Source organism: Excalfactoria chinensis, chromosome 3 (assembly GCF_039878825.1).
Source record: "Excalfactoria chinensis isolate bCotChi1 chromosome 3, bCotChi1.hap2, whole genome shotgun sequence".
Taxonomy (NCBI): domain Eukaryota; kingdom Metazoa; phylum Chordata; class Aves; order Galliformes; family Phasianidae; genus Excalfactoria; species Excalfactoria chinensis.
In genome coordinates, this window is record NC_092827.1 from 41,697,193 (window position 1) to 41,723,751 (window position 26,559).

Consider the following 26,559-nt stretch of genomic DNA (forward strand, 5'->3'; position numbering starts at 1 on the left):
TAGGTCACCCTCAATGGCATCCCATCCATTAGGCATGTCAACCACACCCCACAGCTTGGTGCCATCAGCAAACTTGCTGAGGGTGAACTTGGCCCCACGGTTGATGTCAGCACTGACTCCTGACATCACTCATCACTGATCTCCACCCAGACAATGACCATTGTCCACTACTCTCTGGACTTGATCCTGCAGCCAGTTGTTCATCCGCTGAACACTCCACCCATCAAATCCATATCTTTCCAATTTGGAAAGAAAGATGTTGTGGGGTACTGTGTCAAAGGCCCTACTGAAGTCTAGACAGATGACATCACTGGCTTTTCCCTTGTTCATTCATGTAGTTACACCTGTATAGAAAACATAGAAAACTAGGTTGGTCAAGCAAGATTTACTTTTAGTGTAGCCATGCTGGAGCTCTACTATCACCTCCCTGCCTTCCACATGCCTTAGCAAAGTTTCTAGATGGATCTGCTCCATGATCTTTCCTGACACAGAGGTGAGACTGACAGGTCAGTAGTTCCTGGGATCAGTTCCTTTTTATCCTTCTAAAAAAATTTATGTGATGTTGCCTTTTTCCCAGTCACCATGGACTTTACCTGACTGCCATGAGTTTTCAAATGTCCCCGAGAGTGACTTGGTGACTACATCAGCCAATTCAATCAGGACTGTGGGATGAATCTCACCAGGGCCCATAGACTTGTGGATGTAATTGTGGATGGGCTTTGAGGATACTGGTATATGGCAAGCTGGACATGAGCCAACGGTGTATCCTCACAGTGCAGAAAGCCAACTGTATCCTGGGCTGCATCAAAAGAAGCATGGCCAGCAGGTTGAGGGGTGATCCTGCCCCTTTGCTCTGGTCAGGTGAGAGCTCACCTGGAGTACTGTGTTCAGATGTGGACTCCTCAGTATAGGAGAGACATAGACATGTTGGAGCACATCCAGAGCAGGGCCACTCAAATGATCCAAGGGATGGATAACCAGTCCTACTAGGACAGACTGAGAGAGCTGAGGCTGTTCAACCTGGAGAAGAGAAGGCTCTGGGGAGACCTGATAGTGGCCTTTCAGTATTTAGAGAGGAGCTGTAATAAAGAAGGGGACAGACTCTTTATCAGGGTCTGTGATTATGTGACAAGGAGAAATGGTTTCAAATTAAAGGGACATTTAGATTGGACATATGGAATAAGTATTTCCTACAGTAAGAGTGGTGAGGCACTGGAACAAGTTGCCCAGGTATGTGAAGGATGTCCCATCCCTGGAGACATTCACAGTTGGTCTGAACAGAGCACTGAGCAACCTGATCTGTCTGTAGGTGTCCCTGTTCACTGCAGGGGAGTTGGACTAGTTGGCCTTAAAAAGTCCCTTCCAACTCAAAATATTCTGTGGTTAAAAAAAATATGAACACTATGGTGTGCAGGCAGAGGTGTCATCAAGACAAGACTGAAGCTGAGGGGATTACTCTGTGTACATGACACCGAGATATCCAGTATGCCCAGGGCGAGGGCTAACTGGAGAAGGATCTTACAAAACTAAGTGACTGCAAAAATAGAATAGATGGAGCTCAGATTAAGCATAAAATGATGCACCTGGGGGGAAAAATGCAATCCCAAAATGTAAAATGACAGTCTCTGACTTGACCATTACCACACAGTGATGAAATCTCAGAGTTGTGATAGTTCTGTCAGAATTTCAGTGCAATAGCAACAAGAAAGAAAGAGAGAGAAAGAAAGAGAGAGAAAGAAAGAGAGAGAGAGAAAGAAAGAGAGAGAGAGAGAGAAAGAGAGGGAAGGAGGGGGGGAGGGAGGGAGGGAGGGAGGAAGGAAGGAAGGAAGGAAGGAAGGAAGGAAGGAAGGAAGGAAGGAAGGAAGGAAGGAAGGAAGGAAGGAAGGAAGGAAGGAAGGAAGGAAGGAAGGAAGGAAGGAAGGAAGGAAGGAAGGAAGGAAGGAAGGAAGGAAGGAAGGAAGGAAGGAAGGAAGGAAGGAAGGAAGGAAGGAAGGAAGGAAGGAAGGAAGGTGTGAGTCAAATGGTCTTGCAGATAGCTTGTAATTTGACTGTGGGAGTACTTGCTACAGGACACAATGGTAAAAGCTCATAGACTGCACGGGCTCAGGGAGAAATCTACCAATGGCTATTAAACATTCAGAAATCACATCTGGCTGAGAAAATGTGTGATCTACAGTATTTTGAAGAATATTAGTGGGAAATGCAGCATATGTTGGCTTTGATTTTTGCATCCTTCTCATGAACTCACTTTGGGAGACAGAATTCTGGGCTGGAGGACTGTAGCTCTCACCCATTATGACCTCCCTTGTGCTACCCAGTGGAATTGCCCAATAGCTGTATGTATTTACAGACTAAATGATTTTCTGGACTCTCACAAGCAGATAAAACACTCTTGTGCTTTTGTTTCTGTTTGTTTTGTTGTTTTTTTTTTCCTGATTAAAATACTGTAAGGACAATTGGTGAGGGAAAACTTTCCTCACATGAGGAACTGTGCTTTAAAAGGAAGTACAAAAAGTACAAAGAAATGCAGTCTGTCCTGTTCTTCGTTTTTATTACACAGGATGATAGGTGCTGGAAGGAATCTCTGGGGATCATCTCGTCCAACCTGCTGCTAAAACAGATTCCCGACAGCAGGTTGTTCATATTATATGTGCAATTAGTTTCCATTTCCCTCACACCAGGGCATGCAGTGTGGCAATACATCACACTTAATCTCATAGGAACATCTTTGCTAGGTTTAATTCCAGAAGCTGTTATTTGTCCTTGTGACTCCTTTGTTAGTCTCCAGCTGATAAGAACTGTGTGGTATTTTTAAAAGCGCTCGTGTGTGTGGAAAAAAAAAAAAAATAGAAGAACAGATCTTTTCCTTAGAGTCACCACTCAAAGGAGCATGTGCAGTTACAGGAGTTGGAGTCATTTGCTTCTCCTATTGCAAGAACCAATCCATCGTGAGCTCTTCGTTTTAAAGGCATGTGAAATAAAACACTGGAAAACTGAGTGTGACAGAGGGGCTGTGATGAAATGCCAGAGTTGTAGCTAAGCTTGGTTGAAGCACTCTGCTGGTTTGGCAGCTCCTGCTGCTTAGCCAGGCTGTGCTGTGTCTACATGGCCCAGCACTTGCTGCGCGAGACTGGGTCTTATGGGAAATCAGTTTAGGGTTGTTGCTAAACTCATCTCTGGACCCTGGGTAGCCTGTAATTCAGGTTCCAAAGCTTCATAGGCACTTCTGGAAATTTAAGTGTTAGTGACTGTCCCACTTTGTAGAGGAAATTTTCTCAGTATAAGGAATAGCTAATAGAGCTCCTGCATCTTTCAGCTACCTGACTTTAACTGTATGTTTTGCTGTAAATGCCTCCAGTCAGATGTGCTTTCACACATACATCACTAAGTATCGTGTCTATTTGTTTTAATTGTAACATCTGCAGTGATCACCATCACTCAGTATTATGTCAGGTTCTAATGAGGAGAAGGGAGGGAATTCTGTTGAGGAACATTTTGAGATTTTTTTAAACAATCTGAGCTCTTCATAATACAAAAATGTTGATTCTTTCACAGGGAGACATTTTTGTCCTCCGGGAATGTTTCAGCCTACCAGAGTATTACAGACAGGATATACCATGCACTGCCTCCCCTGAGTAACTCCGTGATTCCAAGTGTGTTTGCTGCACAGCTGAGGCTCCCACAGATACTGGATGTTCAGAGCTGCAGAGTGAGTAAAGCATACATGCACAGATGCTGTTCCTCTGTGCTGAGCTCCCTGGAGAACAGAGTACTATGCAGTTCTTGCTAGGGTGCTCACTCTTCCTGACCCCAATCCAAAGAACCTAGCAGTTAATTAAAACAATTTCCATGATCAAGGTTTACTAACTTGATTTGCCATTTGGGGTTCTAGAAAGCATTCTACAAATGTGAATGATAAAAAGTTAAGTTGGAATGTAATCACACTGGTGTCACCAAAATGCAATTATTCTGGCAATATAATATGACACTGGCAAAAAAGCTGGTGTAATGCTAAGGGAAGTAAAGGTGAGTCTTGCTGGTGATATTAGCCTGTTCCAAGGTAAAAGGCAGTTGTAGATCATATTGTTAACTTCATGTTTCCTCATCTCATATGGGACTCTCGTAAGTAATTAAATGTTGTTCTTTTTTATGAACAATCCTCTCTTCTCTTTTAGACACTCATGGAGCTTCCTTGGAGGACCTTCTTAATGGATGGAGGATTATTTCCAGTCACTATCAGCAACACAATTAATTTAAATTACAACATGCAGGTACTGTGAGACAGCAGCCTTGTGCTTATGTCCAAAGACTCAAAGACAAGATGAATCTACAATGCAAGAGGAAAACAAACAAATACCATCTCATTTCCCATCTTCACTTCTTAAGAATAGGACTGAACCAGAAACATCTCTCCCTGTTCTATCCAAAAGCCCATTATACCATTTACATTATTTGATCTTAATTCAAGTAGAGCAGAGCATTTTATGTTGACAGTGAACCTCTAATTGTCATGTTCCTGCTATGCTAAAACTAAAGAATCAAATAATTTTATGCATATGTGTTTTAGGACCACAGTGCTAAAAGCTTTAACTTCATTTGGGCTTATAACACACACAGAAAAATGATCCATGATCACAATAGCTCAGATTTGCCACTGTTGGGCTTTGAGCAATAAACCTTTACAGTCTCTCTCTTCCTTTCTAGTTATGCCTGTGCAGCCTGAGTGATGCAGACCGGAGAGTTGCTCATGGGGAGCTATCTGCCATGCAGTTTCTAATGGAGGATGTTCTGCAGAGCCACAATGACTCCGCTGTGGAAGATCATGCTGATTGTCAAGCCTCCTTAGCTAACAGTAAGCAGGTACCTCCAGCAATTCAGTTTGTATGACATCATGCACCTTCTGTCTCGTCATCCCTTTAAGTTTCACAAGCAAATCTCTGTGAACTTAAGAGACTCAGAACTGAGGTATGCTATAATTTTACCTAGTCCTGGCCAAGTTTGGTAAGAGGCCAAAGAACAGCATTGTCTCCTATGAACCCTGGCTGTTTGTGAGAGAAGTGCTGGTGGGACATGCTCCTTGAGGACCTGATGCTGCCATCAGAATTCTGGAGAAAGCCGTGACTTCTCCGCACAGCCCACAGAAAGTCCAACTCTTTCTTTAGGAAGAGCTGCTCTTTGCCAAGCAGACAGGAGCAGCCTGGCCAATGTCTAAAAAAGAAGAGCTAGTTAGGGTATGGTGCACATGTTTGTGAAGGATGGCAGCTGGGGGCACCTGCCGGAACCTGAACAAAGGTTTTTTTTTTGAGGAGTGCGGAAAGATTCAAACTGCTTTGTGATGGAAGCAGATATGTTGATTGGTCATGTGATAGAACATGTGAAGAGGACAAATTTAGTTATTTAAAGGTTTGCTTCCTGAATTGCTGAGCTAAGAATTTTATTTCTGTAGTCATACTTTTAGTTGGAGATGATGCAGTGTTGCAGTTGAAGATATTCACTTGAAGAAAACAGCAGTAAGCAAAGGATTTAACTTCTGTGCAATTTTATTCCCATCTCTGCTGTATGGGAGTACTCTCTGCAATCAAAACTATCTCTGTTTTTTTCATACACTGTGCTCTGAAGGGCACTGGTGTACAGACTAGCTGCAAGTTTTGTATATGGAAGAGTTTGTCACTTATCTCATTCCACTTTACATGCATGAGATGCTATTAAGCAAAGAAAGGCACGTGAAAACCGTACCATTGCTTTCTGAGGCAAAAGATTTCCCTGTAACTTTCAGCAGAACTCAGCAGAGATGACTGACCCAAGCGCTAACTGGTTGCAGAGCATCAAAAAGACGTGCAAACTTCTGCTGAGGCATCACGATCCAGTTACATCATGTAACCTGCTAAGGTCTTTTCTGGTGTTATGGAAACAACTGGAAATATTAAAGGCAGAATGGGGCCGGCTCAAGCTGAGAACTGAAGATATCGATACAGTTCCTCTCTACAAAGAGTTCTGTGAGCAATATGGGTAAGTTACCATGGATGCAGGAGTATTCACCCATTTTCCTCCTGTCACTCTCTTTCACTAGCGTTTTAGCAGAATTCTTCCAACATCCCCCCCCAACTTGGCTCTGCTCAGAGTAGTCAAGGATAGAAAACTGGATGATTTCCATGAGGGGCCCTTCTGGGAGTAGAAAATGGAACAGTGCTTTTTAAAAAGCTTTGTCCCAGGAAACCACACAAAAGAAAGTGAAAGTATCAGATGACACAGGAAGGGTGAAATCTGTGCTGATGCTAAAAAACAGCTGCCATGCAGGGGAGCATGGAGAAAGAAATGAATGGAGGAGTTTCTGTGCTGCAGTGGCAGCTCTTTCCTAGCAGGTGATCTCCCTGCTGTGAGAATGGGACTACTTTAAAGCACGTGCTGCACCCCAGAATCCCACTGTGCTTTCCTTTCCTTGCAGGGATGAGAACTTCTACTTCCCTTTCTCTCAGTGCTGTGCTAACCTTTGTGTGTCCTGCCATCAAGGGTTTAAAAGGCAGTGTGATTAAAGCAATAAAATCTAACGAGGTATATATGCCTTGCTAATGGCTCCTGTACTTCTCAGAGCAAAGGGCGAATCAGCACTGGCACTCAGCACTCTGAAGCACTTAGCAAGCCCATGAGTGGGAATGAAGGGCTGCAGGCAGAGGAGGTGGGGGGAGTTTTTTGGTCTGCTTCCCTGACAGTGATAGCCACATGCTTACTGGTGACCAGATCTCCCTGCTTTATTTGTTTGAACCTCTCTTTCTTCCCCTCACTTTTCTTTTAGTATTATTATTAACCTGGAGAGCTTACTGAACTATGTAATGTCAGCTTCAACGAAGAGATTATCTTGCCCTTCTTGGATGCTGGGTGGGACTAATGCATATGTTGTGTGGGTTAGGAAAAAGGGCGATGGGAGTAAAAGCAAAGCTAAGGTCCAAAGATTGTGCACTAAACACAGTCATTTTGAGAAAAAGTATGTGAGAAATACCCATGTCTTGGTGTTTCTAGTACAGAAATTCTGCGCCCGGCCATGAAAGCCATGGCCAGGAAAATGGGTATTGAGGACTTCAGAGAGCCTGTCACAGTCACTCAGCATATAATTCCTCCAAGAGGAGTATCAGAAATTGAAATGAAAGTGTATCAGGTAAGGGGAGAATTAATAACCGGTGCACTACAGTCCAGTGGGTACCGTGGAGGGTATTATGGGATGTCTGGAAGATGTGGATTTCTAGGTATGGTCCACAGCAGCACCTTCTCTTGGTGGAGGGAAGTGTGAGTCCTGGGACAGTCCACAGCAACAGGAGAACCTGCCTCAGTCCAAAGCATGTGTAGCACAGAGCTAGGCACATAGTCACCCCAAAATGATATTAACCTCGTTACTATGCCTGAAATTACTGTATTTTGGGAAAGAATAGAAAAAGTAGATTTGCTTTGGCTTAATCTGGCTTTTGGTAGTTGGAAAGAAGATTTATAAAGAGGTCTAGTGTGAGCTAAGTATTAAACTATTTCAGGTTGGATATTAGGAAAAATCTCTTCTCAGAAAGTGGTGAGGCACTGAAACAGACTGCCCAGGGAGGTCACCATTCCTGGTGGTGTTTAAGGCATGTAGACATGACACTGAGGGTCATGATCAGTAGGCACGGTGGGGATGGGTTGGCAGTTGAACTAGATGATTGTAGTGGTCTTTTCCAACCTTAAGTATTCTGTATGCTATGAAACCTGATTCCAGCTTCAAAAGCTTCTGGAAAGCCTGGAAATCCACATGATCCACGATGTGCAGAAGAAGATTAAGCAGGAGATGACTCTTGTGATATCTGAAAGAGCCAGACAAGAGAACAACCTCCCTACTGGTAAGAAGAATTAAAACACCCTTGCTGGGAAACATGGGGACCACAGACTCAGAGTAGAAAAGCAGCCCCGGTGCATACTGAAGCAAAATTTTCATGTATGTGGATAGGAGAGAGGCTTTGGTCTCAGCTCCTTGCATCCCCACGCAGAGGCCAGTGACCAACTCAGCCATGGGGACTGTGTCATTGATGGAAAATGGTGTCAGATTTAGATTCCCTAAACAGAAGATTTCACTTCCTGATTATAGCATGGATGTTCCACCATAACTATTACAAAGACAGTATTGCAAAAAACAAAAACAAAAACAAAAAAACCCAAAAACCCTGAACACTAATTATTCTGGGGTTTGCAGGCATTTTGAAACAGGCTGAGAAGACATTAAAGACATTACTTTTCCCTTTCTCTTTAGTAGAGCTGATATTTTAGGTGTAGCAGTGCAATTTGAATGTCAGACTTTTAGCGTGTCACAAGTTTGCTTTGTACTATTACATCACGGGTATTTATGGGCAAGTGTAGTAAAACAAAGTGGAAATAAAAGGGACAATTATGTGCAGCTACTGGTTGAGGTTGCAGGCAGCTATAGTTACCGTTCAGAAATATTCAGTTTCACACAAAAGCCACGTTCTTTTCTCAATATTTACAGAAAACTCCTATGCAGAGCTGTGGGCCAGGTCATTATTGACAGAACTGGTCCATAATGAATTAACATTTTGGCTTTGATACCAGAACGAATTTGATAGTGTTTCTCATCACAGCCTCTGCAATCTGTTTGCAATGACATTTTCTTCTTGTTGCAAACATTTTAGCAAAGCTGGGAAAACCTAAGCTGTACAGTGTACCCAGCATTAAATCCCAGGGACTGCTGAAGGATCGATATTTTGTGACAGTGATACCCAATGATGTGCTGTTTTATTGTCTTTTTTTACTTTCCTCCCTTTATTCCTGCAGAGCTCTGGAAACACCAAGTAATGCAAGAAAATTTCTCTGTTGTACGACCACAGATAGTTGAAACATTTGTTCAAAGGCTGATGGAAAACTATGAGGGATCAGATACAGAGGTACATACTCTGCATTTACTAAGTAACAATTAAATTGTGTTTAGAGCTTTGTTTATTAAAGCTCTTGTCAAATCAGTGACCTAAAAGGGAAATACATTTCTTAAGCTTTTGATTATTCTGATTATGTTGTTTTGTAATAGCAGTGTTGGCAGCGAGCTCGTGTACTGCCCTGTTGCCTTGTGACAGCTTTATTTCAGATCTCGGGACTGTAATAATGTGAGGATGAGTTAGGGCTGGAGGTTGATGTGCAACTGCAGTGCAGGACTGCAGGGTTTTATGCAAGGATTCAGCAGAGGAAAAGCTTCTTCCCTTGTCAGTGCTAAGTCACGGCTCTCAGTGTGATGTTGGGAAGCAGTTTTAGGGTTTTCTGCAGTGAAATGTAAAGGAAATATTTATGACAACATGACCATTACTGGTTAAAAATCACAATGCATGGGGTTTTTTTGAGAGAAGAGTTGATGGGCACTTGCGCTGGTAAATTCATTTTCCTACTGAAAATTCTCTTTTGGCTTCAGATGGAAATTAAATAGATGATACAGTTGCAGGTAGAACTAGTAAAAAACTTGGCCCATTTGTTTTCTAATAAATCAGTGAAGCTGTAGATTGGGTAAAAACATCTACATTGAATAATTATATTTTGTGCTTCATTTTGATATCACAGAAGCATTTGACTTACAATAAGTGACCATGTTTCATTTTGACATATGCTGTATATAAAAGCTTGTGATTCAGGCAACCTGTAAGATTTCCTGTATTGTTTTCCTAGGTTACTTTTAAAAAAAGCCATTTACAACAGTGTCTTACCGTGCTGGGCTGTGACGTCATGGCCAGAGAACGCAGCAACTTTGAGACCTACTCCATGTTTTATGAAAATATCCTTCAGCATCTGCACCATCTGCTTTACCAAAAAGAGCAAGTATGCTCAGAGTACTGATTCTACTCTTTTCAGAACTGGAGAAGGAGGTTTCTCTGGGTGGGAAGTAGTTACTAAGTAAAAATGGAAGTCAAGCTGTCAGGCTGGGAATTTGTTGAAGCAGAGCTGCACTGTTGTATAGACACTATATAGTGTTGTATAGTCACTGTGTCTCTCTGTTCATCATTTCAGGAGCTGCACGCTATGGAAGATGGTGGCAATCGAAATGATACGTCCCTGACACAGGTAGGTGATTATGGTCTGTTGATAGCTAGTACTTGGTGATCCCATTTGGGACAGAGTATCATTGTGTGAAGACATAGTGACAGTCTTTGAGAAGAAAGGTAATAGGGCCCTGGAACCACTGTTTCTGTGTTCAGTGCCAGAAGTCTTGCCAGAAAGACCTGTGAAATAAAGATGACCTAAAGGCAAAGATAGCAGTAGCCTGCTGTTCTCCTCTTTATATCCAAGAGGGATGATACGCTGGTAGGCTTTAAGCTAAAACTTCCACTGATGAGCCTCTCTTCTTACACAAGGCATTTTCCTGGTGCAATTCAATCATATGAAGTGAGTGAGATAGAAATAGAAGTGTGTCAGGCATGTAGGCTATGCTGCAGTGTAGGTGGTAGGCTGCAACAGAGTTCCATATACAACTGCTCTCAAGTTGACTTTGCAGCTTAAGCTGTAGATTTTCAGTATATAATATCCTCCCCTTTGCCAGCCCACCACCACCAAATCCCTTTCTCATCTGCCCCTTCCTTTGAGGACAAGACCACCCTGAGCACCCTGAGCAGCTCCTACTGTTTCCATACTCTGCCTTAACCTCAGAAGAGATGTCCTGCTCCCAGTTCCAGTTGCTTTCTCACATGCCCACAGCAATTAAGGGGCTACTGCAAAAAAGGACACACTCAGATACTCGGTAGAGGTGACAGAAATCAAGAGAAAGGCTGAGCCATAATCAGTCATGATGGAATGGTAGACTGTTTCAGAGCTAAAAATAATTCTAGGGAACAAACAGGAACCATGTGGGCTTCTGAAAACTTTGTTTCATTTCATTTTTTACCCCTGTGAACTCAGGAGTTGACCAACTTTTCATTGATTTTACAAAAAAAAACACACCAAAAACCCAACAAATTGACACACTGAAAACAAGAAAACCAGTGCTGCTCTGTACAAAGATTACCAGAATTTTTCAGCAGGGTCAGGATTCATGTATTTTCTTCAATGCTCGTTTTCAGACATCTCTAGGTTATGCGTGCTGTAAGCCCAAAAGAAACTTACACAGAACATTTCAGCGAGAATGTGAAGTTATTAGCACTCATTACTTAGATCTGGCATGCAGATGTGCCAGGCAGCTTTAAAAGCAGACAGTGCCTTTGTCTGTAGCTACAGTGCTTAGTTGTTGTCTTAATAATGTAACACACTAAGAATGTTCTTAGCTTTCTTCCACTGTGCTCATTTGATTGTAAACGCAGGTCCGTGGTATGGGAATGAACAAATATTGATATCTAGCTATGACCCAGCCATGTGAAATTTAAATTGTCATTTAAAACTATTTCACTTCTCCCGTGTACCTTCCTAATTGTTTTCACCTGAGTGCCCTTTCTGAGAGTATGTTAATTGTCAAATATTAGCAAATGGAACACATAATTGTTTTTATCACATATTAAATGGTCTGTATGTACAAGCTTATCTGCAGAAGGCACATTTACTTCGATAAGTGCATTACCTCACAGCTTACCAAATGAAGCCCGGTCACAGTTCTCCTGGCTTTCCCTCTGAAGGCAAGGGATATTAGCTACAGCAGGTCAGGCTCACCTGCAGAGCAGAGGTGTGTACAGGAGCTACTCCCAAAATCAGACTCAATATCATCCTGCTCCCTACTCAAGCTCTCTATTCTCTTTTCCTGCTCCTCTCTCCTGCACTCACATTTCTTCCTGTCTGTACTTACACCTGCTACTAAAAACATCTTTCTTTCCTGACTACCACAAAAGGACTTATTAACATTATGTATGAAACTGTGTGTATGAATGACATTTGCTCCCTTGAAATGTTGGTCCTGAACAGTCACAATTCTTCCTACTGTTTCTGGGAAGAAGAAATTCTTCTAAACCAACAGAGATGTACATAATAGATTATTCCATAGCATCAATGGGTCTCAGTCACCCACTGGGTTATAGGTTATCACCTAGCCACTCAGGAAGATATCATCACTCTGATACTTAATTCTGTACCACAGACCACATTCAGAGCTCTGAATCGTTTACTCCTAGGCGATGGCATTTGTTCATTTCTAGCTTTGCTCATTCACTTTCTCTGCTGTGATAGATTGCAGGGCTGAGTCATGAGATGATTATGGAAATAACTGCTCTCAGAGCCCAGCTCACTCACTTGGAGGATGAAAATGCTGGTCTCAAAGAGAAGATTAGAAAAGAAGTACGGGATGAATATGAATCATTAGTGCGGAACCTGTTTGGGACGTGTGTCCATCTAAAAGTAGGTACAGTATTAAGAGGGGTATGCAACCAATCTTTTTTTGCACTGCTGACAATTTGCCAACATGTGTAGCACTCAAAAGAATAAATTGCTGTGATGTGCTGGGTGGGTGAGCGGATGAATCATTTATCTCCTGCTGTATACCTCAGAAGCACCTTGTAAAAATGTCTGCTAAGAAAAATTTTGTACCTATTCCAAGATCGGAGGAATAGTCTCGATGGAACAGGTACCACATTAGAGAGAGTGATGGAAGCTCTTTTTAGTTACCGTGGAAAGAACTTTTTGGATATAATACTTCAGACTGTAATGTTCTACATTATTTTTCTTGAAAACTTTATGTCCAGTGTGTAATAATATTGCTCACTGTAACGATGCCTTTGTTTATCAAGTAGTCCACAAGTAGTTCAAGTTTCTTTCCAGCAATATCGTATGTCTTTACTTAGAAAAATAATGATGCCCTATTCTTGCCTGTAGAAACTGCCAGGTTGTAACAGCATATTATCGAGCACCTGCCTGTATCAGGATCCCCAGAGTTTTGATTCATGGCCCAGAAGCTCATCAGTGTCTGTGGTCAGGACGCTGGTGACTTGAGGAATACTGAGGGTTAGTCCATTTCCCACCAGAATGTCTATTTTATCACCACAGTGCAACTGCTTCCATTGAATGCATACCTCCCAGGCTTGCCAATAAGGTGACTAACGATACAGTTCAAACTCCACTCCTTGCAGTGTCTGGATGTAAAAAGAGTATTGCTCTGTCTTTCGGATACATTGACTCTAGGAAAATAATTACCAAGAAAGACCATCTGGTTGTAGCTGAGAGACTTCTGAAATCTTCTGAATATTGCTTTCCCATATGTGCACATTTAGTCTCTAATGGGTTCTGTTTATAATTGCAGGAAAAGTTGGATGTCTATCGACTTAACATTGAACAACGAGTGCTTGAAATCATCAGTGAAGTGAGAAGGGAAGGAGTTGACAATATGACTGATCTGAAGAAAAAGTTTGGCTCCCCTGAAACCAATGATGGCTTGGAAGAACAGTTGTCTAAAGTAAGGAAACAAATATGCCTGTCAGTAAATGAATATAAGGATAGTATCTTGACTGAACTTGTTCAGGCTGGCTTAAGATACTACATTCTCTCTTGGACATCAGTTAGGTGGAGAGCATGGAGGTGGCTCATTACTAGACTCTTTTGATGGCTACTGATTTGTTGGGATGTTATGAATCAGTCGTCTTTGACTGTGTGTTGTACTGCAGATACAGAAAATTTAGGCTACATCCAAGAATTTGATCCTGAGTATCTGCATGAATTTGAATTGAGTTTGGTTTTAAACATAGGAACTCTGCTCTGAATGTCGTTAAGTGAAACTAACACCATACTTTCTATATAGGTGAACACCAGAGGTTGAACTTAGATCTGAGCAAATATAAATGTGAACTTGTATTCAATCATGTGTCAGGCTGTTTTTGTCATGTGTTGTCATTGTCTCTGTTTTGAATGGGGAAAAGACAAAAGGAAGTTAGAGTGAGCCAGATAAATGTGTTGATAGATCTGAGTGCTGTGCAAGCTGTTCACATAAAAAGTGGGAACAAAATCCTTTTTTCCATGAAGGGTTACTTAAAATCAAATATATATTCAAATTTGTTTTGAGAAAGTGTCTCTGAAACTGATATTCTGGGAGATACAAACTAAAGCCTGGAAAGTAATTTCCTGGATACAATTTCCAAATCAATCCCCTTTAGAGTCAAACATATCTCTTCTCGGCAAAGTTCAATTTGTACTGAAACTTGGGTAGTCAGTCAGTGAATACAAATTAGATCAAATGGATCATAGCTAAATACTTCTGTCTAAAGTGAATATGCCTGCAGATCTCTTTAAGCAGAGAAAGTTGTAAAGAGGATATAAATGTAATACCAACATAGCAAGAAGAGCTTTCAACCTCCTTCTGAGCCTAGAAGTCACCCTGCAGCCTTCTCAGACACAGACTTCTTCCAATTTCACTAGTTTCTCATTTACTTCTGAGCATCTGAAGGCATATTCGCTTTAGACAGAAGTATAGGTATAATCTGAGGCTGCAATGACTATGAAATGATTTCAGGATCAGGAGGAAGACTGTAAAATTATGCTGGAGAACAAAGACTCGGAACTTCAAAAGTGCTGACTGGCACATTTTTGGGGGATTGCTAAGCAGAACTGCTGGGAAACTGCCACGAGGGGAAAAGGTGCCCGGGAAAGCTGGTTGATTTTTAAAAGAAAACTTTAAAGATTTCATGATCAACTGCCCCATTACGCAGGTAGACCAGGGAGATTAACAGAAACTTGGCCTTACTTGACTTAGCAAGGAGAATTTCCTTAAAGGACTAAAATGCAAAAAGAGATATGGCAAGTAGTGAAGGAGTAAACAGGCAACAAAGGCAAAATATCAGAGATCAGGCCCATAGTGATGAAATTAGGAAGGCCAAAGGTCAGCTGCAGCTAAGACTAATATGAGGCACACGGGGTAATAAGGTGAGTGGACACTAGATGGTAGAGCTTCAGTGCAAAGACAGCTTGAAAAATGTGAGGGCTGGATTTACAAAAGCCTTGCAAGACAAGATACAAAAGAGATGCACAGCCTTGGTACAGGTACATTGAGAGTGGCCAAAAGACAGCTGGCTGTTGTTATTCTACCCAGCACTGACGAGGGGGCACCTGGCACACAGCCCTTTGGAGGAGCCCAGCAGTAGGAGAGGGATGTTTGAGAAACTGATCAGTGGCACGTTGTGGAGCACATTGCCTCCAAGGAGAAGTTAAGTGAGCTGGCCTGGTTTGGTCAGGTGGTGATCTTGAAGCAGCTACAGGAAACCACAAACGTGTTAAAGCCAAACTCCTGGCAGTGGCAGATGGTAAACAAGAGGCTGCAGCCACTGGCTGTGATGAGGGAGGTTCATGGCAGACAGCAGGAAATCTTCTTCATTAGGAGGCTGGTGCAGCAGTACGGGTAGCCTGTGAGAGCTCCACCTCTGCAGTTCTTCAGGATGTGGTTAGACAAGAACATAGTGGATGTGGCTTAATGTTGTCAACAGTCCTGCTTTCAGCAGTACGTTCAACCAGGTGTCCTGGGGCCTGGGCCTCCAGAGGTCCTTCGCAACCCTTGCTTCTATGGTTTTTGTGTCGTGAAGTCTGTTATTTTAGACAAAGGAAACAAAGCCCAATGACTATACTTCTCGTGAATCCGCCAATTTTGTTCTTAATAAGTAGACTGTAGTTAGGGTGAACCAGGCTACCACTACTGCATGAACCAGAAACTCCATCTGGCTTAATTACAGTGTTTATCATCATTAACAGTGCTTCATTTCTGAAGGACATACCTGCTTGTTATTTTTGATTATGTTTCTTCCATTTGTTCCTCAGTTTCTGTGCAATGTTCACATTTCCTGTTCCCCTGGAGACACGGTAATAGAAGTTTATTGCCAAAGACTGCATTGTTTCAAACAGCAAAGTTTGAACACTTGAGAATTAAAATGAAATACAAATAGTCGCATGCTTTCACAATTGTATTTACTTCAAAACCACATGCACTTATTGGAGTATGTGATCTTTGTGGGTGTCTGCACTTACTGATGTCTCCTTTAGCAGGAGCAGCTGCAACTCTTGCGGGATGAAAATATCAGCCTAAGCAAGCTGGTGTGCAAGCTGAGGGCTCTGAACTGCTGGAAGCACACCACTCAGAAAGCACAGCTCTCTGCAAAGCTGAGATACGCTGAGAAGGTTATACTTCCTATCATTGCATCTGTTTTTCATGCTGAATTGTCTACTAAGTTAGTAATCAGATTGGTCAGACATTATTATTCGGTGAGCTTATATGCTCTGATGGTAACTGAAGATTTTAGGTATAAATGCTTATTTCTTTTTTCCCCTCTAAGTTGTGGATGTGAGGGTAGTCTTTAGCTATGAAGATCATGAAACAAATCTGCCTTCTTCAAGACAGATTCTAGGAAGGGTGAGCAACCTACAGTATTCCTAATTCTGCTGTTGACTCAGAAGAGTAACTATGGCACTTTATCAAAATAAGCTATTTCATAACCGATGAAATCATGTCAAAAAAGAAGACAAGCAGGCACGAAGTGAAAACGAATGAGGCCAAATGCTTGGGAGATTGCTGAGGGTTTTTTGTTTGGTTTGTTGGTTGTTTTTTGTTTGTTTGTTTTCCCCCCCTGAAATTGGTATCTGCTTAAACAAAGCAGAGCACAGCATAAGCTTTATAAATTCAATTACAGAAATATGAGATGAAGCACAAAAATGACAGAATTAAACTAAAGTGAAGATGAATGGAGAGAAGAGTGCTGCGCTGCTTTAAATGAGGCTGATTAGAATGGAACAAACAGGTTATTGATTGCCGAGTTGGTTAATTAGCCACATGTGTCAAGTAAAGGAAGGGCAGAGAGGATCATATTTGCTAACTTATAAAGAGTGAAAGCAAAGTGGCTTTTCTATGCTTGTTAATTTTAAAGCCAAATAAAGCTGGATGTGCATGTGTTCAGTTCAGCTACATCACAGTGATGCTGAATTGTTAGAATGATTTATTAATTGATATTAAGTGTAAATCAGTCGAAGGTGGATTGAATTACTGCAAGCTTGTAGATTTAAATAAGAGCTATTTGAAAGAAAAGTCTGAAGCTAAGAAAAATAAATGGAAATGTTTGTCTTTTTAAAATGATAAAGTAGCTCGTCTCACCAAGACAGAGATTTCTTCTGTTTGATCCTGCAGCGATCCTGCAGATCCAAGAACTTGTATTCTGCTCTAAGTGCAGAGGCTGCTGAACCTGGCTCTTGCCAGGGCAGGAAAGCAGAGAGGGCAGGCCATTAAATCTGATGTAACATCATGTATACACATACACATTTGTGTTTGTGCTTAAAACAAACAAAAAGACCCTGCCCAGAAGGAAAACAAGCTACATCACACACATTTTTCCTGTACAGACAATGAAGGAATAAACAGATTATTAAATGGACAGGTCTTTTAGATGTGCAAGGAAGATGAAAGTTTGCTCAGTTTCTTTATACAAGTTTCTGAGTTTCTATGCTGAGTTTCTTTATACACAAGAGCTTGAATTGTTGATTTGTGAATACAAGTAAAGACATGCAGTAGTGCTGTGTGAAAGATTATTATTAAAAATCAGCCCTTGATAGAAGAAAATGTGAACAATTTAATACTACTTTGGTAAAAATCTCTTAAAGATTACTCTGTAAGAAATCTACCACGATGTAGAAGAGAAAATCACTGCTCTTGTAACTGTTCCGGTCATGTACTTTCTGCTTACAGGAAGCTCTTCAAAACAAAAAAGAGCATCTTAATGCAAAGATGATGGCAGAACAAGAGGTGACTTCATTGCAGGGTCAGCTCATATCTGCAAGGAAAGCTCTTGAAAAATCTCAAGCAGAAAATGACAAGCTAAAGAAACAGCTGCATAAGCAGGTATCTGAATTAAATGGGTCCTCATTCATCAGCATAGCAAACTGAATTCTCCTCTCCACCTCGCTTGCTTTAATGAGGATTTTGCCTACTGTTATTTTAGGAGAGAAACGGATTCAAAACCAAATATGTAATATGATTACTGAAGCTAAATACAGATTTTATAGCACGGAAATAGTATGTCCATTTAAGCCTTTCCACCATTGCATGTAGAACTAGGGAAAAACTGTAGCATTTTGAAAAGTGCAAATCCCACACCAAAATGAGAGCTGCAGGCACTATATGTACATGTGTTGTCAATAATGCTGGATATGTGTTTTAGCAGAGGAAAAAGACACTTAGTATTTTATTCCTCAACAAGAAAGCAAAAGTTACAAGTCTTAAGGTTATTAGTCTTCCAACCCATCATTAGATTTCAAGGAGACGTTCAGCGATGTTGCCATTAAAAATCATTCCATGTTTTTTTGTCATCTGAATAGGTTCATAGATATATCACTGCTACCACAAGCTCTTTTACTTCTACAGGCAGCTACACGTGGGGAAAAGTTCATTTCTCACAGACAAACTGAAAAGCACACCCCTCACGTGCAACCTGATTAATGCCAGGCAAGACAACTATGGAAAATAAGCCCTGTCAAACCAACCTCACCTCATTTTCCTGATAAGATTATGAGCTAGATATATAAGCATAATGCAAGAGACATAATAGATATTTGGAATAATCTTATAACAGTTGGGCTAGCAGTGTACACCTTCTGTACTTTAAATTTTAATATCTTATGTAGTATCAATAAAAATGCTGACTGGATTAACAGCTAGGTTTTTTGACATCTAGAAAGTGTTATTTTCATTAAACGAAAATGGCTTCTGATGGATTTCTAGTGGAGTTGGTGGCAGAACTGTCAGTATTTGAGATTTCAGTCAGTGGTGTGGAAATAAATATAAAATTATGGATTATAAAGTTTGCCAGTGACATCTTTCACGTTAGTGAATTTGATGCTTCACATTTAGCGGATAATGATGTAGGCAAAGCAGTTGTACAGAATCCTACAGGGAGCTTGGTAACTTGAATATTCCTACAAGAAGAATTGTAGTGTGTAACTAGATGAAGAATGAGCTGGAAAGCAAGATTTCTACAGAGCAGGATGTCTGCATCCCTGGAAAGGGCAGGCAAATGAATGACCATGTGGTGCGGCAGTGGAAAAGATGGATGCTGCAATCTTTTAATTTATAAAAAGCAGAATAGCACAGATAGATTAAAAGCAGGTATCTACATACAGCACTTTCCAATACTGCCTCTGGTTGCAGGGTGCACTATAAAAAGATGAGAAAAGATTGAGAAGGTGAGGAAAAGGATTACAAAAAAACAATTCTTGAGAGCTGTTGAAAACAGTCTAGCAAAGGAATTTATATATTGTGCCTGTCTAAAAGGAGAATGACTTGATTTATATTCTACAGACACTTTTGTAGGGAGAGAGTAGCTGATGCTTAAGGGTGCTTAGAGAAAGGTGTAAATGAGAGGCAGTGCCTCGAAGTTGAGGTCAGAGAAACTGAAAATTGGAAATGAGAAATAATGTTTTAAAAATATGATTAATCATAGAAATGATAATATGTCTGAACACTTTCAAGTTAAGGTCTTCCTGGAAAAGACTGCTTTGCCAAACCAACTCATTCGTTCTGGTAGAAGGGTAATTAAAGTAAATGCTGGGGCATGTGATAATAAAATGTCAAATCTGATGCTCAGTTCTGAGCTTATTGACCTATGAACCTTCAGACTTAGTTCAGCTTAGAGATCTCCGGTGAAAAAAGTTTGGGGTCTGAATGCTTTGAGCTCTGACTTTGTATCCAGGTTTTTCACTGGCGTGGGGTTGGATTTGAATGGTAAATTGGTTTTGTGAACTGACAAGCTGCCAGTTCACTTCTGAATGATCCACTGCATCTACCACCTTTTTAACAGACGCTTTTGTTGTTGGTTTCAGATTTACTTCTATTTCAGCTTCTGCTTCTTTCTCTTCTTCTTAATTTTCTTTCCTTGGTACAGATAGTGATGAAGGTGTTTACAAACCACAGACTTTATTCCACAACCCTTGGCTGTATGACAAGGCTTGAATTAATAGCTGGGGTTTGTCATACAATTGCATTCTGTTGTGATACAGCCTAAAACACAGCCACAGTTACTGGCTTTCTCTGCATGCAGTATATAAACAGCAATGTTCAAAAAAGATGTGCTCATTTCACCTTCCCAACCCCCTTCCTGTGTTTACGCTTTGCTTTTAAAGACAAGTCTCACATGCAGACCAGAGGCTGATTGCAGAAAGCAAATTACAGCAAACTGAGGAAATTGGAACCAACTGCCTTCTTGTTTACTTGCAATTGAACAAGTTCTAAACACGAACATTGTTTTGAGGCTTTTCTCTCTCACAAGCAATGCTGTAATTACACTGTTCTCTCTCCCACTTACTTACCCTTGCAATCCCTGTTCCTGCAAAACAGATTTTGTTTTGGGTTTTGGTCTGATTCTACTCTTTTGGTAGGATCTAACAGTAACTCAGATTTGATGACAACATTTCATTCTCTTCAACACCAAGCCATGTGGGATGGGGTCTCTTCTTATTCAGTTCAATTGGGGATGACATTTAAGAGCTGGTCACACCATTAAGAAATCTAAAAGATATGTGTGAGAATTGGGGGAAGAAATCCAAGTCTGAAACTTTCACCATCTCATGTTGTAGAAACAAATGCTGTTGGAAATGGAACATCAGAAAACACAAGAAGCCAGGAGAAGACAAATTCTCAGAGTGGTGAAAGCTCAAAACACGGAGAAGGTGCTTGAAGAGATGGAAGAGAAAGACCAGAAGCTGAAATGCCTGGTGAAGAAAGCTGAAAAGCCTTGCATACTTCAACAAAAAAGGGCCAAAACAGCTATGCAGCAGGTAAATTGTAACTACGCATTCCAAGAACAGAAACTAACATTTCTGGAGCAATGTCTCTAGTTCCAACACTGTCTGAGTGCATCTGAGCATATCCCATCAAGTTCGTGACTTTCTCAGCACTTCAGAGCAGCCCTCCCACTGCTCTGGACCTGGATCCTACAGTAGGAGCCTTGGCACTGAACTACCAAGTGAACATGTGGGGAAAAGGGCAGCTTTAACTCTGTCTGGCCCCAGAAATGGCACAAGTCTTAAATTAGATAAACTCATAGCATGGTACCAGACTGATACATCCTGAATTTAGTATAACTGAGTATCGAGGTCCACTTCCAGAGCATCCCCCTGTAAAAAGAACTATAGGGATAGCACAGCTGGCAGAGCAATCCTTTTGCTGTGAAAAATGCAGTGTTTCTTTTGTAGTGTAGTCTGCAAAACAAAAGTTTGGAAACCACTTGATTAGGCTTTAACTAGAGGAATCAATCTCCTCATTGACAACACTGCAGCCACTGAAGTGTGCTAGCCCTGGTGTTCTTGATTTAGAGAGGAAAAACTGTAATGTGCCTGAATGCCTCACCTGCAAGCCAAGCAAGTGCATTCTGTCTTCAGTCTCCTGAGGCATCAAGGTGAAAGCATTGACTGCTCATCCTGCAGAAAGAGTCAGGGTGACAAATGCTGTTCTGCTGGGAATAATTCCTCGTGCTGCTGGCACGTTCTCTGAGCAAACTCATACGGTAGTAAGACTTCTGCCAAAGCAGTGGCTGTGGACATGAGGCCACAGATTTGTTTTCTGTCTGTGATGGGACTCTGAACTGTTTTGCTGTGTTTACAAAAGAACCCTTGAAGAACACAGAGATGCCAACAGCTGGATTAGCTTCAAGGAGAGCAGAAGGCACAACAGCAATGCAGCAGGGAGGGTTTTATTGCTGCACAGCAGCCCCAGCTCCTACATGATCATTAGCACCAACAAGCTCTATATTTAAATTTGGTTATCAAACCATGCAGTCTGTGGGAGAGATGAGCAAACAGCCGCTTACTTTTTTTTCACACACCTCTGCCCTGGAATTGGAGGGAGGGCTACACACAGAGAACAGCAAGAGAAGTCCTCTGTATTGTTTTTACTTTCCTCCTGTGATGCCTTCCTATTAAACAATAACCAGAATGGCAATTTGCCCTGTTTCTGTTGTGTTATGCATTCAGGGGGATCACAGATACACTTAGCAAAACTGTAATTATGGAAGCAGTGGCCTCTGATTCACAAGAGCTCACAGGGCATCAACATTCTTTCCTTTAAATCTAGGCTCCTGCTTTGAGCCAGTGTTGTTAGACGATGAATTTTTGCTGCTGCCATTAATCCTTTTACCACCTTTTAGATAAGAAGCCAGTTAACCCAAGAGTTCAGCTTAAACCTGGAGGCCTTCCATGACATTGATGAACTGCCATGTCAAGTTTGTGACTTGGAAGCTGCAGTTTCCCAGAGGAATGTGACTGCAGGTAAAGATAGATTGTATGTTGCAACCTGCTTTCTCGGGACAATAAGTCTTATGGGCTATGTGCCACCTTCCTAGATCCTTCCTTAACCTTTGAACCAATTGGCAACTTCAACCAAGTATGAAAGAAAAGCCTTACACCGTAACAAATGCATATAAGTGGAAGAGAAAAGCCTAAACTAATCTTGAGGAAAAGCCAGGACTCAAAAGCCACGTGCCTTTTTTCTCTCAAGCAGCACAAGAAAACCTGAGTCCCACATTAATAGCTTTAAACCACAGCTCATGCCATCTTTTGCACTGTAAGAATATCATGGGAAATCCGAGGGGGGCTACATTCAGGGGAGGAGGCAGTTAAGAAACCAAGGATCTCAAGTGGTAGGATATTGGCTTTATTAGCATCTCTGCTCTTCTAACAGCTTGCTTAAAAATCATGAGGGACTGCCAAACTGGTAATTCAAGGAGATGCACGACTATGATTCTAGGTACCTTTAGAGGAGCTCAAAATAGCAGTGAGAACTTTCCAGATCTTTACTGACTTAATCTGGAACTTAAAGCTTTACCCGATATTGTTCTTCTTTGCTGTTTCTTCTTTGTTTTTGTTTACAGTGCTTACATAATTCAAGTCTCTTAGAACAGAGATAAAGGATTTTTATTCCTACTGGCCTGAAACAGCTGCTTTTCTCCATGGTATCAAAATCCTACTGGCCCTTCAGTCTGACAAACTCATGCAGATGGGCAATCCCTAAATTGCACACCAAAATAAATAGGAAAAACAACAAGCTTTCAAGGTTAATTTCTATGCCATGAAGAATATGAAGTACCACAGATTTAGTTATTGTTTCCTTCTGCGGGGAGGGAAGATGTTAGTTTTTCCTGCCTGAGGAATGCTCCTTATCACACTGCTGAAGGCACCATATGAACCAGTTCTGCAGAAATAAAGCACGGGGAGGAATCGCTAATTAATGCACACATACATGTATGTGGTTTCTATGTAAAAATCTGTCTTTTGTATTAATCCAAGTAATGCAATGCTATTCCTTTGCTATTAATCTGAGTAACCTTCTTTGGTCCTACAGTGTTTGCAATAGCTATTTTTGATTGAAAAGGCTAAGGTTTTTTGTTTTGTTTTTTGAAAGGGGGCATTTTTTGTTTCTGTTTTTTATAGTGGCTGACGGGATAGCATTAAGTGGCTGCACCTCTGCTTCTGAGAAGCCTAAAAGGATAAAGATTCGAATTTGCCAGGGAATATACTAACTAACTCTTCCACTCCTGCATCTTTTCATCCTAGCTTTGAACAGTACCACAAAAGCCAGAGATGCAAGGAGAGTAGATGCACATGATGAAGCAGCAAGAATTTTCTGCTTCACTAACCTGTCTCCTGCTGGGGGTATAAGTGCTGATACTCTCATTACTATGAAAGAGAAGGGATTGGGCTGAGCTGACACACAAAAACACTGCAAATAGTTTTTGTTCTGCCTTGTGTGAATACCATATACAAACCACTTTTTCCAGGCTAAGAAAGCATGCCATTGTTAGAACTAGCCTGAGTGTTTTTCATTTTGCAAGACGTTAGAAACAACAGCCTTGGAATTTATTCAATTCAAATTCCACTTGAACCATGTTGTCAAAAACACTCCAGGTTCTGCAGCTCAGATCCGGAATAACAAGACTGCAGCATTCACTCAGCTTGAGGATTACAAGCAAGAGCCTTTGGATCCTGACCCAAGAAGCAGCAGTGTAAAAAGAAGAAACACTCAAAGACCGAAGACAGTAAGCATCACTGATGTTGGTGGTTAACAGTCTGATACAGTTGCAAAACAAGTAACTCATTTGCTACTTTGCAAACTGTGGCTTGTATATAGACCCAGGCAGGTTTCACCCATCCCTTCACAGAACTACCTTCAAAGACCAGGCAACCACTGTGTATGGCTAGCAAAAAGGAAAACAATTCCACTTGATTTTTTGTACTGTGGAAAAATGAAGGGATTTGGGGGTGGCAGCATTTAGCTGCCAGGAACTCCCCCCAGCCTGCAGTACCATGCAGTGGTTGGTGACTCTTCCTGTGTTGCTTTTGCTTTCAGGTACCTAGCAGACGGAAACAGAGTGCCGCAGACAGGCTGCTGCCACACCTCAATGAAAAATCTCTTCCTACTGCCTTCATGCAGCTACAGGAACACAGACGGGTCTGGAAGTAAACTTAGTAAACTAAGATTACTTAGTAAACTTGTTTACTACTGTTATTAGTAAACAATATCATGGAATGGGCAGCCACCAGACCAGGCTGCCCAAGGCCATATCCAGCCAGGCCTTGAATGCCTCCAGGGATGGAGCATCCACAACCTCCCTGGGCAACCTGTTCCAGTGCATCACCACCCTCTGTGTGAAAAAATTCCTCCTAATATCTAACCTAAACTTCCCCTGTCTATGTTTAAAACCATTCCCCCTTGTCCCATCACTATCCACCCTTGTAAATAGCTGTTCCCCCGCCTGTTTATATGCTCCCTTCAAGTACTGGAAGGCCACAGTGAGGTCTCCCCAGAGCTGTCTCTTCTCCAAACTAAACAAGCCCAGTTCCCTCAACCTTTCCTTACAGGAGAGGTGCTCCAGCCATCTGATCATCTTGGCGGCCCTCCTCTGGACCTGCTCTAAGAGCTCCACGTCCTTCCTTCCTGTACTGGGGGCCCCAGGCAAGGACGCAGTACTGCAGATGGGGCCTCACAAGTGCTGAGTAGAGGGGGACAATCACTTCCCTCTCCCTGCTGGCCACCCCTTTGTTAATGCAGCCCAGAACACAGCTGGCATCCTGGGCTGCAAGCACACACTGCTGGCTCATGTCCAGCTTCTCATCCACCAGGATCCCCAAGTCCTTCTCCACAGGGCTGCTCTCAAGATCTTCCCCCAGTCTGTAAAAAGCCTGAGGTTGCCCTGACCCAAGTGCAGCACCCTGCACTTGACCTGTTATTGAACCTTATTAGGTTTTCATGGGCTTACTTCTCCAGCCTGTCCAGGTCCTTCTGGATGGCTTCCCTTCCTGCCAGCATACTGACTGCACCACTCAGCTTTGGTGTTATCTGCAAACTTGCTGAGGGTGCACTCAATGCTGTATATTTAGGTGCAGTATCAATACCAACTGTAGGCAGTTAATCCACTGATCTGCTTCAGGTACCGAGTGGTCCTTCTGAGCAAGAGCAGCATTACACGTTCTACCTTCACAGCCAGTGCAGCTTGGAGAGGATGAAAAGGCTTCTTTTTATTGCATTAACCTTGGAAGGTGGCAGTGCAAAGCACAGCTAAGTTCTCAGAGCAAAAGTGTTGATGTTAGGCGTTTTGTATTATTTTTTTTTAACTGCTTGCCTGTTGCAACCCTTTAAAACACCACATCCTGTCTGCTGACTGCTTTTACTCCCAGAGGTTGATGCCTTATAGTGAATCTTTAATGTTTAAAAATGAATCATCAGAAACGTCAGCATCTCTGCCTCCCCTAGAATCTTCTCCCTCTTCCCCCTAGAAAGGGGAAGAACAGCTCCTTGCATAGTGCCATACTGCATAGCTTATGCCTCATTATCTGCAATTCTCTTGCATGTCAAAAATGCTTGCTTTTATAAACCAGCCAATAAAGGAGTCAAGAGCTGTTTGTTTTTCAGAGATGCAACAAACTGTACTGCAATTTTTGATGATGAGCTACTATTCAAACCTATGTGCCTTTCAGCATCCAGAAGCTGGATGCTTGTGGATGTAACTGTACATGTTATTACTCATTTCTAAATAACCAAGGCCTAGAATGAGAATTCTGACAAGCCTTAACAGCACTGCATTGATTTCAACACCAATGGAAATCTAACTTTTGTTAGAAACCTTGCAGTACTACATAGAGTATTCTTTGAATAAAGCTTTCATCCTCCAACAATACTGAAGAGAGCCTTTTTATTTCATTCAAGCTTGCCACCACAGTGCTGCATCAGAACAAGTCACAGAGCAATCAGAATACTGTGGAAGCAGTTACAAATAATACGTGTGCTTTCTAAGGCATGCCTTAAATGAATAAAAAGGGGACTGACAACTACCTACAGTCAGACATTGCTAAAGAAGCTATCAAGTGTGATTGTAGCCCATCCCAAGAACCAGAAGCCAATTTAGAAGTAGAATGCTGTCCCCAGTAGGAAGCACTTACCATTGTAGTGGTAATAAGGAAAGGGATGTCTCAGGATAACCGCAGCATCTTGATAAAATACTTCTTTTGGAACTCAACAGAACAACATTCTGGGACCAAACAGGTGATTCAAAGATGCATTTTGAATGAATGCTCTACCTAGAGAAGAGCTCCCTCCAAGAAAAGCAGCAAGAAGGGTGGTGCTATAGG

The 26,559-nt window shown here is 41.7% G+C and overlaps 1 protein-coding gene across 1 annotated transcript in view; it reads left to right on the forward strand.

The window, feature by feature from the left end:
* LOC140249914 (uncharacterized) overlaps nucleotides 1-26,087 on the forward strand; it is a 72,257-nt gene extending 46,170 nt beyond the window's left edge. Inside the window, exons 24-40 of the mRNA XM_072332191.1 lie at nucleotides 3,556-3,709; nucleotides 4,176-4,271; nucleotides 4,705-4,860; nucleotides 5,777-6,009; nucleotides 7,018-7,153; nucleotides 7,739-7,859; nucleotides 8,806-8,915; nucleotides 9,682-9,831; nucleotides 10,021-10,074; nucleotides 12,157-12,324; nucleotides 13,223-13,375; nucleotides 15,943-16,077; nucleotides 17,633-17,785; nucleotides 20,515-20,715; nucleotides 22,083-22,203; nucleotides 23,839-23,969; nucleotides 24,281-26,087. Coding sequence (XP_072188292.1) covers nucleotides 3,556-3,709; nucleotides 4,176-4,271; nucleotides 4,705-4,860; nucleotides 5,777-6,009; nucleotides 7,018-7,153; nucleotides 7,739-7,859; nucleotides 8,806-8,915; nucleotides 9,682-9,831; nucleotides 10,021-10,074; nucleotides 12,157-12,324; nucleotides 13,223-13,375; nucleotides 15,943-16,077; nucleotides 17,633-17,785; nucleotides 20,515-20,715; nucleotides 22,083-22,203; nucleotides 23,839-23,969; nucleotides 24,281-24,394 — 2,386 coding nt within the window. The 3' untranslated portion in view covers nucleotides 24,395-26,087. The remainder of the gene's footprint in view (nucleotides 1-3,555; nucleotides 3,710-4,175; nucleotides 4,272-4,704; nucleotides 4,861-5,776; nucleotides 6,010-7,017; nucleotides 7,154-7,738; nucleotides 7,860-8,805; nucleotides 8,916-9,681; nucleotides 9,832-10,020; nucleotides 10,075-12,156; nucleotides 12,325-13,222; nucleotides 13,376-15,942; nucleotides 16,078-17,632; nucleotides 17,786-20,514; nucleotides 20,716-22,082; nucleotides 22,204-23,838; nucleotides 23,970-24,280) is intronic.
* The last annotated feature ends 472 nt before the right edge of the window (nucleotides 26,088-26,559 follow it).